Below are 12,786 nucleotides of genomic sequence, written 5' to 3'. Positions count from 1 at the left end.
CCCCCCGCCCCGGGTGGCTCCGGGGCCTAGTCGTCGTCGGTCCCCGCCCGCCCCCAGCCCTCCCTCCCCTTCCGCCCCCTCAGCCCCGCGAGGGACCCTGGTCGGGCTCTTCTTGTCGCCCATGGTCAAGGCCGGCCTGTACCCCCGCCCCCCCCCAAAGCCGAAACCGGCGCCGCTCGGAGGAGAAACGCCGTCCGGGGAGTCGTCGCGGACTGGCCCCCCTCCCACCCCCGCGCCCGCCCGCCCGCCCTCAGCCGCTGGGGCTCGAGCTCCGGCCGCCGCCGCCGCCGCCGCTGCCAGTCTCCGGACGAGACTAGTCCCCTCCAGCGCCGCCTCCGCCGAGTGACTGACGAGGGGCGGGGCCGGGCGCCGCGCGTCACGCGCCGTGTGGCCAATGGGAAGACGGCGGCCGGCGCCGCGAGGGCGGGGGCGGGGCGCGGGGGAGGGCGGGGCGTGGCGGACGTGGGCCGGGCCGTCGGTGTGCGTGCCCGGGAGTGTGTGCGCGCTGGGGGCGCGCGTGCCTGCCGGTGGCCTGGCGGCCCGGCGCGGCGGAGCGTGCGAGCCCGGCGGGGTGCACGTGGCCGCGCCCGGGAAGGGGCGATGGGCTTCGGACCCAGCGCGCCCGCCTTAAGGGGCTGTCGCGGGGACCCGGGGCCCGAAGCCGCCCGGGAGAAGTAGTTCCGCGCAGTTTGCGCGCGCCACTGGGGCTTGCAACTGCCGCGCCGCCTGCAACGCCTCGAGGCTTGTAGTGCTCCGGGAGCCGGCAGGGCCCTTTTCTTTTGGGTCGGGTTCCCCTGCTTTCTTCTGCTCCTCTGCCACGCGGAGCTTTGTATCTACCTCTCCTAAAGTCCCGGCCTCCTGCAGATACTCCAGTCCTAAGCCCCCTCCCAGGCCCCTGACGCTGGAGAGAACTGTGCTGAAAGGGTGTGGCACAACTAAAGGTTCCCCAAAGCCCGACACTCGACACTCGGGGACGCCAACTCCCGCTTGAGACCCCCACCCTCCCTGGCCAGAGCCTAAATAGGGCGTTTCCCTAGGGAAGTTGCTGTTCAAATCCTGGCGGCCACGTGCCAGCAGTCTAACCTTGTGCCTCAGCTCCTTCATCTGCAAGGTGAGGCTAACAACCCTCCTCCTAGGGTTTTTCTTAAAATTCAGAGATGTAATGCACGAAAAGCAACGCAAGTCAGTGCCTGGCACTGAGGAAGGACCAATACAAAGTATTGGGTTAAGAACTATTATAACTGGATCTGGGTTGAGCACTGTTTCCCCCGCTTTAGAAGATTCTTGAAGGCGAGGAACAGGTAGTACCCTTTACCTTCTGCCCAGCTTCAAGAATGCTTGCCAAATTGTCTTGAACGTGACTCAGGCCCCTTTGCCCTCAGGGAGTCAGGACCCTAGATGATTAGATAAAAGCCTTGGCTGGGCGGAAGCTCTGGGTGGGGGTAGGGAATTGGTCAAAGAATGATGCTAGAAGTTGGGAGGTGGGGATAGGGGTGTGGAGGGAAGATAAGACAGGCCCGCAGCATCTACTGAGATATGTTTATATGCAAACACAGAGTGGGTTATCAGGACTGCCCCTTGGAAGGGAAACATACCAAGGCACGAGACCAGGGAAGCTTGCTGGGACTGAATGCCCAAGGAGCAGGAAGTCCTAGGATCATTCCAGGGAACCGGGAACAGAAGGGAGAGAATAAAAGAGGGAGGGAATGAATGTGTCAATGATAAGCTTGATCAGCACATGCTGTCCTTTGCAGGCAGGCACACCCTGGAGAGCCAGGAGGGACAGCATTATTTAGCAAGGGTCAGCAACCTCCCGGGCCTCCCTGGCTTCCCCCCTTGTCTTCTAAGGAAGGGAGGGAGAAAAGGAGGAAGAGGAGGGAGGCAGAGGGGCAAAGGGGCCAGAGAAAGCCAAGGGGCATGCACACAAGCCATGGCCCAGTGCCCACAGCCTTGACCTCTGCTGTCTGCCTGGCTTCCTCCCAGGACTCCACCCCTGGTATGAAGGTACTGAAAGAAAAGGGGCATTAAAAAATCCCTGGAGGAGTGGCCACTGGGTAGGGGAACTGGGTAGCTGGGAGCAACAGATAGAGGAAAGGAGACTGACTTAATTATGTACATGGAATAAAATGCACAAATCATTTTTCAACTCCATGAATTTTTATAGATACTACTACACCTTTGTATCCACCATCCAGATCAAGATATAGAAATTTTCATCCTCCCAGTAACTCCCCTCCCCACAGGTAACCTCTATTCCAACTTCTGTCACCAAAGATAAGTTTTGCCTGTTTGAGTGTCATATACATGGGTCATATGGTATGCATTCGCGTGTCTGCTCAACTTCGTATTTGTGATATTCTTCCACCTTGTTGCCTATTATCAGTAGTTCCTTTTTATTTGCTCACGTATGTGGAATTCCATTGCAATACACGGTAATACAGTTATCCCTAAGAGACGAACTTTTTTAGTGCATTTTTTTTTATTCTTTGACCTGTTTCACCTTTAAAAAAAAAAGTTTTAAAAAATGTTTTTAAGAAAAAAGAAGTTCTAGAATAGAGAACTAATTTCTAGGAACATATCAGACCCACACATCACCATGGGTTGTAACTGTAGAGGCTCTAATTTTGTTCCCTTGTTGGAGGTAAGTATCTACTGAAAGTCTCCTTGGTAGACTTTCTGGTATAGGAGCCAGACAAGACTACTTCTGGAGCAGTGTGCTATCTTGGCTTTAGGCAGAATATCAGACTATCATTCTAGAGTGATGGTTTGCACCTGAGCTGTGTGGGAGACAAATCTTCCTCCATGGTGTTGCCTTGAACCACTGTGGGGTCTACTAGGGATGAGTGGGATTTGACAGACAGCCCCTCCCCTGCTTTTCTTTTTCCTGTTTTGAACTTCCATTTCAAGTTTCATTTGAAGGAAGTGTTCTACTACTTTAAAAATTATCTGAAATCCATGGTCTTTAGAGTGGATGCTGGTTAGAAGCACTCCCCAATAAGTGTCTGAAGTAAATGATTCCACAGATACACAAGACATTAAAAGACCACCTTCTGCCTCCCTTCCCATCATTCACTCTACTTCAGTCACACTGGCTTCTTTTGCTGTTCCTGGGAACATTCCCACCTCAGGGCCTTTGCACCTGCTCTTCTGTTTACCTGGAATGCTCTTTCCCTAGATAACCACCTTCTTAGCTGCCTCATTTCCTTCAGGTCTTTATTCAAAAGTCACATTCTCAGTGAGGTTTTTCCTGGGCGCCCTATCTAAACATATCGCACATCAACCCATAACCTGATACCTTAACTACTTCTGTCCCCCTTAACTACTTTACTTCTTCCCCTCTTGACCACTTTCTTCTCCTTAGCACTTATCACCATCTACATACCATGTAGTTAGTTTACTTATCTTGCTTAGCAGATCTTTGCCCAGCAGAATATAAGTTCCGTAACAGCAAGGATTTTTTTCTCTTTGTTTTTTTTTTTCCCTTCCCACTATTCTATGTAAGTGCACTGAAGAGTGCCTTGTAAGCATGCATTGAAGGAGTGGGGTCTTTATCCTGAGTGCCATGGAAGCCACTGATGGGTTTACCAAGAATATTTGTCTACCTGAGACTGTTTGTGGTCTGCCTTAATAAATGAGATGCTGAGAGAAAGCAGACCCCTGGAGGGGGAGGTAGTGAAGGACCTTTAAATTGGCCTGACAGAGCAGGAGGGCAGCTCCAGCGGGCTTCCCTTCGTTTGCTCAAGAAAGAAGCAAAAATTACTGATCCCCGCCAAAGAAGGGTCTGGAATGTTATCAACTCTGCTGCATCCTGCCTTTAAATTTGCAAGTGCTATTCCTAGACAGAAAACCTACATACTCACTAAGAGAAGGACTTTGAACCTTAGGAATACCCCGTAAAGCTATTATAAACAAGTGAGAGAAAACAAGCCTTTCTCCAAATACTTCATGGTTTAAGTCACTCTACCCATGTTTCACCTGGTCTGAGTCCCAAACTGCAATTCGGTGTGAGGTTTTCACCGGTCTGCAGTGAGAGGAAATGAGAAAACTAATGGTAAATGTATGAATACTTTCCTACATCCAAGTAAATTACCAACAATTGATTCTTGGGAAAGAGTATTTTTTTAATAATGAGATCATGTCCTTCCAACTTTTTTCTTTTCTTGGAAGGTTGGATAATTTAATGTCCCCTCATCTCCCCCCCCCCTTTTTTTTCCAGATTTCTAGATTTATTAACTTTTTGGCTTTCAAGATGTTCTGACTTAGAGTTGAGTAAGAGCATGAGATTCGTGCACTAGACCAATGCAAAAAAGAATTTGATATTCATATCTTGAGTTAAAGACATAATACTCGTATAGAAATAGTGCCAGACCCCTTCAAATACTCTTGCTTTTTCTCTTTCATCATTCTTGATGTAATAAATAAATGCCTTTTTTAATAAAGGCAATAGTGGACATTAGTTGTCTTTCTTAAAATGTTCTCAATTGGCCACATCACAAGGTGACAATTCTATGTTGACTTCTTTTTTTTTTTTTTTAAGTAATCTCTACACCCGGTGTGGGGCTCAGACTCACAACCCCCAGGGTCAAGAGCTGCACGCTCTACTGACTGAGCTAGCCAGGTGTCCATGTGTTGACTTTCTAACCTTTTCTCCTCACCAATTTTATTCTTGACATTTTAAGCATACCAAAATCTAAATGATTTTAACGAAACTTTCAGTGGGAGTGTTACTGAGGAGAAGAGGAAGAAGAAAACAGTATGATTTGGTCACTAAAAAGCCACCCAAGCAGGACAGAAACTGGGAAGGTTAAGATTCCAACCCTAATTGCTAAGAGATAATGTGCTACTTTGCACTGAATGTTCCTTCAGTGGTTTAGGAGAAAACCTTGTTTCTCGAAGTAACTCACTACAGGGAGTGTTTTAGGAACTGGGGAGAACCTAGCTCACTTTACAGAAAGACTCGGGCTTGTGCTGGTATCACTGGGGACACCTGCAGAGCAATACTGAGGATAGGATTAACGTCCAGAGAAGCAGCCTGGAGTCAGAGAGAGCTGGAGCTTCCCTGACCATCTGTGTTTGAACCTTAACCAGATTTTGCAACAGTCCATGTCACCTGTGCACGTGCTTATCAGAGCTATGAAGTTTTATTGATCTGCTTCTGGCACAGTAGGAAATATCACCAGTCAAAATCGTCCTGGGTTAGACCTCATGCCATTTATAAAAATTAATTCCAAATAGATCATAGACCTGAGTGTAAAACCTATAACTATAAAACTTCCAGAAGAAAATCCAGGAGAAAACCTTTGTGCCCCTGGATAGACAAAGATTTCTTAGACGTGATACAAAAAAAAATCCATAGAAGAAAGAGCTGATAGTTTGGACTTTATCAAAATTAAAAACTGCTCTTTTAGAAAGACACTGTTAAGAAAATGAAAAGACAAGACAAAGACTGGGAGAAAATATTTGCAAAGCACATATCTGATAAAGGACTCATATCCAAAATATATATAGAACTTACTATACACTAAAAGATAAGCAACCTAATGAAAACATGAGCAAAAGATCTGAATGGACATTTTGCTGAGAATATGTGAATGGCTAATAAACACATGAAAGGACCCTCAGCATCATTATCCATCAGGAAAATGCAAATTAAAAGCACAACTAGATACCACTGAACATTAGAATGGCTTAAATCAAAAAAATTCTGACAATCCCCAGTGCTGGGGAGGAAGTTCAGCGACCTGCACAATGCCAGTGGGAGTACAATATGGTACAGTTCCTCTGGGAAAATGGTTTGGCAGTTTCTTATAAAGTTAAATATGCATTTACCATATGAGCCAGCAATCCCACTTCTAGAAAGTTACTAAAAGAAATAAAGACATATGTTCACACAAAAACCTGTACTCAGATATTTATAGAAGCTTTATTCATATCACCAAAATCTGGAAGCAACCCAAATGCCCTTCAGCTGGTGAATGAGAAACAAAGAGTGGTCCATCCCTACCATGGAATACTACTCAGCAAGAAAAAGGAACAAACTACCAGCATATGCAACACAGATGAATCTGAAATACATTATCCTAAGTGACAGAGGCTGGTCTCAAAAGGTAACATACTGTGTGATTCTATTTATATGACGTTCTGGAAAAGGCAAAACTATAGGGATGGGCAACAGATCAGTGGTTGCCTGGGGTTGGGATGGAGGGAGGGTTTGACCAAACAGAGGAGCAGCAAGAGGGAATTTGGGAAGAAGAAGGAAGTAATTTACATCTTGATTGTGGAGGTGGTTACAAGACAAAATGCCCTTGTCAAAACTCGGACCTATACACCAAAAGAGTTTTATTATATATAAATTACTTTAGTAAATCTGACTTTTGAACATTCTGTCATTCTAGAATGGAAAATTCCTCACGCCTCTACATTCCATACTGTCTGTGCCAGTCATAATATGAACCCCAAGAGCTAGCATTTTGTAGTTCAGCTGTGTGCCTAGCACTGTGGGTAATCCTGTGCTTTCCTGAGTGTTTTCCTTAGTAATTCATCCAGTTAGTGAGACCCTGATTCTTAGAATCATCCTCGACTCCTCTCTTAACCCTATACACTACATCCAGCCCATTAGCAAATGTTTTGCCCTTGACCTTCAATACACATCCTGAATCTGACCACTTCTCATTATATCTATTGCTATCACTCCAGTGCAAGCTAGGATCACCATTCAGCCCCCTAAATGGCCTCCCTACCTCTCCTCTTGCTCCCTGCACTTGTCTGGATATGCTAGGTTATGCCCAGAAGTGGCATGCCCACTGCAGGCCAACTGTAGCTCCGTCCCATATCTCCTTCTAGAACCCAGGCTGGGGGAGCAGTGTTCACCTTGAGCTCTGCTGGTCACCGAGACACGGGGTAAGGATTTCTGGAGAGACTTGCACTGGCAAATAATGAATGGCTTGGCCTGTAAGTGACACTCCTGACTTCTGTTCACTGTCCCAGCTCATGGCCCCACTCAGCGACAGGACGTGCAGCCCCACCATGTGCCCAGGAGGTGGAGAGCAGGAAGTATGTGTCCATCAGCTTTGTGATAACCACGACTCTTTAAGGTCTCTTCTCCAAACAGTGGTCAGAGAGACATCCAGGACAAAGGCAGTCCGCTGCTCAAAATCCTCTAATGACTTCCCCTGACACTTAAATTAAAATCCAGAATCTTGACCCTGGCCTTCAAGGCTTACTGACTTCATCCACTTCCAACCCAGCTCCAGGCACACTTCTTATGCCTTCCTGCCAAGCCCAACCACCTCTTAGGGCCTTTCTATCTGTTCTCCCCCACATCCTGCCATGGCTCCATCTTTCTCATTGTCCAGATGTCTCCTAAATGTCCCCTTTTCAGAGAGGACCTCCCTGACTGAGATATCATCCACAGCATAACCCCTGGTCAGTTTTCCCCTTATTCTGCTTTATTTTTCTTTCCATCATCATTATGCTCTGGTATTACACAATGTATTATTTGTTTTTGCCTGACTCTCACACTAGAATTTAATTTCTATCTATCAGGACAATAACTTTTCTTTGTTTCTGCATCCCTGGTGCCTAGAACAGTGTAGAAATGTTCCTCCACATAGTAGGAACTCAGAAATTATTTGTGGAATGAATGAAGCACTTGTACATCTATTACCCCGTTGAAACCCCAAATGACCCAGTGAGGTAAGAACTATTATTATTGCCCTCCTTAACAGAGGAAGAATCTGAGTCAGAGAAGTGACTTGCCTGGAGTCAGGGACAGGGTTTGAGTTCAAACTCAGCATCTGATTTCCCAGCTCCACCTCTTTTTTTTTTAGGATTTTATTTATTTATTTGAGAGAGAGAGAGTGGGAGTGAGAGGGAGAAAGAATCTGAAGCAGACTCTGCGCTGAGCACAGAGCCCGACTTGGAGCTGGATCCCAAGATGGCGAGATCATGACCTGAGCCGAAAACAGAGTCAGACACTTAACTGACTGAGCCACCCAGGCGCCCCCTAGCTCTACCTCTCAATTTCTCTCTTCACTATGCTGCTTGTGAAGCACAGCTTTCATTGACAAAGAACCAGCCAGTTTTGGAGGGTGCCTGGGGAAGGTGAACAGACATGGAAGTTCAAGTGTTCCTTTCTGACAAAAGATCCCAGGGTCCTGTTAAAGACAGAGAGGTTTGCTGACCCTGTTACACCTAGTTCGTGGGCCCATGTTACAGTGAGTTCTTGTGGAAACAAACAAGACATGTGTGCCAGAGCCCAGGGAATGAATGATGCACTTTGGCACAGCTCCATCTGGGGCTTCAGGAATATGCAGAGAGGGGGTTCCCTATGATGGTGTGATTTCCTTCATTGATTCAACAATATCTGTTGATGCCTTGGATCCCGAAATTGCTTCCCTAGTAGCTTGTCCTCGATACCTTGATACTTTCCACCTTTAGAATCAGAGTCACAGAATTTTGAGGGTATGAAGGAGAGTCAAGACAATCAATCCATCTACTTGTGTCCTTTTAGTTTGGGGGCAAAACCCCTGGGGACATGGAGATTACAGAGGGCTTTCATACACATGGTTGCCCTTGATCCTCACTGCCCCTTGGTGAGAATTACTGTCATCCTTCTCCTTAGGATGAAGATGTGAGTGCTCAGGCTCAGGGAGGGCATATGACTTGCCTAAGGTCATAAACCCATGAGCAGGTTTGAAACCTGAGCTTCAAAACCTGCTTTTCTGATGGCAGGTTCTCGCTACTAGACAACAAACAGAATCCATGGGACACAAACATCCTGGGATTCCTTGAGAATTAGATTAAGGAACGGGCACCTGGGTGGCTCAGTTGGTTAAGCGACTGCCTTCGGCTCAGGTCATGATCCTGGAGTCCCGGGATCGAGTCCCACATCAGGCTCCCTGCTCAGTGGGGAGTCTGCGTCTCCCTCTGACCCTCCTCCCTCTCGTGCTCTCTGTCTCTCATTCTCTCTCTGGCAAATAAATACAATCTTAAAAAAAAAAAAGAATTAGATTAAGGAAGAGGCTCACCCACAGGAACATCTAATGTTGGGGTCTGTTTATACATTGTCATGGACTGAATTGTGTTCTTCCTCAAAGTCATATAGTAAGCCCTAACCCCCAGCATCTCAGAAAGTGACTGTATTTGGAGATAGGGCCTTGAGAGCAGTGATTAAGTTAAAGCAAGGCCCTTACAGTGGGACCTAGTCCAATGTGACTGGTTTCCTTATAAAATAGGAGGAGACATGAGGGATGTGTGTGCACAGAGAAAAGACCATGTGAGGACTCAGTGACAAGGAGGCTGTCTGCAAGTCAAGGAGAGGCCCCAGGAGAAACCAACCCTGCTGACACCGTCATCTCGGACGTCCAGCCTCCATGATGAGAGACAATAAATTTCTGTTGTGTAAGTCACCCAGTCTGTGGTATTTTGTCACAGTAGCCCAAGCACACAAATAGTACACGTGTCATGAGTCTGTGGGGGCTAAAGGGAGGCCACTCATGGGATAGGATAACCAACCAATATGAGGTGTTTACTCAGGTGTGGTCTGAAAGCATTAGGTGTTTTCATGAAATGAATGCTAACGATAACCCTGTGAGGTGGGTTCTGTGATGGTGTCCCTTTTATGACTAAGGAAAGTAAGACAAAGTAGAGTCACTTGCACTGAGCTGTGCATTTGTAAAGCAGCAGGGCTAGTATTCAAATCCAGGCAGCCTGGGCTCCCAAGCCTTTGTTCCGAAGGATCTAGTTGAGCTAGTTATCATCATTCCCATGGTCCAGGTGAGGAAACTGACACTCAGACATTTGTCCAACATCCCAGAGCCAGGGCATGGTGGACCCAGAATTCCAGGTTCTTTGTATTTCGTCACAAACGGAATCCCTGGAACTCAAGAATCCTGAAAGTCATTCACTGGAGGAAGGGAAGGGACCCAACCTGAAAGAGCAAGAGCAAAAATCTATGTATGCACAAAATGAATTTGTGGGTGAGGGGAAAAGGTTACATGGAGCCAGAATCTGGGAAAGCTAGGAGGAGGGGAATGTAGAAATCAGAGACCCTTGAGGAGCACGGGGTCCCCCACCCCCTCTTTATGCCCTCTCCTCCCTCTTGCTACTGCCCATGGACAGAGAAGTGAAGTAACTTGCCCCGGGACCACATAATGAGGCAGGCAACTGACAGGATTCTTTCAGGTATCCTTGATCTCAAGTCCACTCCCCTCTTCCATTTTTAGCTTCGACAGCTATTTTACAAGGCACCTACTATGGGCCCGATACCAGAGGCTGACAACACCAGGATAAAGGACACGGCAGGCCTTGGCCTCTGGAGCACACCGTCTGGATGAAACGGGTACACATGTAGATCATTTCCAGGGTGGTGAGGACCATGCTGGCCAGGTGATCGTAATCATCAGTGTTCTCTCGTCTCCCTGTATCTTCCTTCTTTCCCAAGCGGTTTATTGGGCCTGTGCTCTCTATCTTAAGGAAGAAATCTGACAGAGTAGAAGGAAAAAGGAGGACTGTCAGTCTCTACCTCTCGCATTCCATAATTCTAAACCCTCAAAGTTCCCCTGGGGCAACCCAGGGCGGGTAGGGGGATAAACAAATGTCCCAAAGCAGGAAGTGGAGGGGAGTGCTTTTTCCAGACAAGAAAACTCTTCACAGGTGCTGAGGGAGGGAGAGAAGACAAGGAGTTAATTAGGGGCAGAGAACTGAGGACCAGGGAACAGGAGGGTCTGTCCACAAAGGGGGCCCCGGGAAGGCGGCAAGACCTCAGAGCAGGTGCAGTGATGGTAGTATCCATGCAGACAAAGCCAAGGCCGCCTTGCAGAGATTCTAGGGACCCAGCATGCAGTGAGCATTGCCTACATGATGCCTGAACTTGAAGGGGCCATGAAGAGAAAACCAGGGATGTCTTAATGGCAACCTGTGATGAACAGATGCCCCAAGACCAAGCAGACACCTCCCTTAGCACTGCAACACTAAAGAATCTAGGACTCAGATTCATCACTGGAGAGTGGGGAAGCACCACACTGATGGAGATTGACTTGGAATGGGGTTCAAAATACAAATCAAGAAGGGAGAGATGAAAATAAGGAACAATATGCCTGGCATGCCTGAAATGTACACCTGCTATGTTGTAGGAGAGACAAACCAAGGTGCATGAGAACATGCTGGCCAGCCAGGATTGTTTAGGGCGGCATCAGGGAGGGCATCCCAGGTCCAGGAACCGCACATGCAGTGACACTAAGGGGCAATGGCTCATGGACCACAAGGAAATCAGTGTGTTGAAACTAGGATGATGTGGAGCAGTGGAGGTGACAGTCCAAAGAGGTAAGCCCTGTCTTGATGCAGCTTACACACCGTGCACATTGGCCGGAGTTTACGTTGAAGGTAAGTGTAGGCTATCGACACAGTGTAATCCAAGAAGTTGGAAGATTAGTACTGAGTTTTTTAAATCTCTTTGGGATCAATATAGACAGTGGTGACCTCTCAAAATGAGACAGGGTGCAGAAGGACAGTAAAAATGGCAAAGAACTGAAAAGAACAAGGAGAGGGTTAATGGAAAGAAAGAATAAGAGATCTTCAGCAGCAGAGTCTCCTGGACTTTTTTTTTTTTTAAGAAAAATAATAGAGATTTGTTTTCCAATTTATTTTAAAGATTTTATTTATTTATTTGACAGAGAGAGAGACAGCGAGAGAGGGACACAAGCAGGGGGAGTGGGAGAGGGAGAAGCAGGCTTCCCGATGAGCAGGGAGCCCTATGCGGGGCTCGATCCCAGGACCCTGGGATCATGACCTGAGCTGAAAGCAGACGCTTAACAACTGAGCCACCCAGGCACCACTCCAATTTTTTTTTTTTTTTTGAGAGAGAGCACGCAAGCAGAGGAGGGGCAGAGGGAGAAGGAGGGAGACAAAGAATCTTAAGCAGACTCCGAGCTGAGCATGGAGAGCTTGATCTCATGACCCCAAGATCATGACCTGAGCCAAAACCAAGAGTTGGATGCTTAACAGACTGAGCCACCCAGGTGCCTCCCAATATTTTAAAATTTGGACCTCCCTACTCCCACCCCTTCCAACTGAGCTCACTTCCCACCATTAGTCCAAACTGATAACTCTCTCCACCAGGCATTAAAGCATACTACACCACCAGCCTACCCAGTCAGAGGAAATAGTATTGGGCCTGGGCTCAACAGTCTTTATCCGAACCTGGTTCCAGCTTCAAGCGCACAAACACGTGCTGTCGGTCACTGGAGGCTTTTAAACCGCACCAGCTGGTGCTCTAGCTGATTTGGACCTTAAATGCCACTACCCATCAGAGAGGAGGCTCTGACTAGACTCCAAATCTGTTCTTTAAATTATTTTCCAAAAATATTTTTTAAAAAGAAACTAATTAGAACAAGACCAGGGCATCTGGTCAGTTAAGCGTCTGCCTTCAGCTCAGGTCATGATCCCAGGGTCCTGGGATGGAGCCCCACATCGGGCTCCCTGCTCAATGGGGAATCTGCTTCTCCCTCTCCCTCTGTCCCTCCCCCCCCCACCCATGTGCACACACACACACACTCTCTCTAATAAATAAATCTTAAAAAAAAAAAAAAAGAATAGGGCCATCCTAGGAATGTCCTCAAAGTCTCTAGTCAGCTTTTGGCTGATACGTGAAATTATAGATAATACATAAGACCTCCCCCACCAGGGGTGAGACTAAACGCCAGCTTGGGGCCTGGTCTACAGTGTTCAGAAAGACACCTTGCCTGAAAGAGTCAGACTAGTGATGTTGTAGCCCCAGTGGCCTCT

At 47.4% G+C, this 12,786-nt stretch overlaps 1 protein-coding gene across 3 annotated transcripts in view; it reads right to left on the bottom strand.

Annotated features, from left to right (window-relative positions):
* Nucleotides 1–215, bottom strand: part of LOC110585091 (RING1 and YY1 binding protein) — a 76,824-nt gene extending 76,609 nt beyond the window's left edge. For 2 of the 3 annotated variants that reach the window (XM_044921193.1, XM_044921194.1), the window contains exon 1: nt 101–215. In XM_044921193.1, coding sequence (XP_044777128.1) covers nt 101–123 — 23 coding nt within the window. In that variant the 5' untranslated portion in view covers nt 124–215. Of the gene's footprint in view, nt 1–96 lie in introns of all 3 variants that reach the window. The other variant, XM_044921190.1, reaches the window with a different exon arrangement.
* Nucleotides 216–12,786: the final 12,571 nt, after the last annotated feature.

This window comes from Neomonachus schauinslandi, chromosome 1 (assembly GCF_002201575.2).
Source record: "Neomonachus schauinslandi chromosome 1, ASM220157v2, whole genome shotgun sequence".
NCBI lineage: Eukaryota > Metazoa > Chordata > Mammalia > Carnivora > Phocidae > Neomonachus > Neomonachus schauinslandi.
Note: the sequence above shows the minus strand (reverse complement) of the source record. Positions and strands in the feature narration are given on the sequence as shown.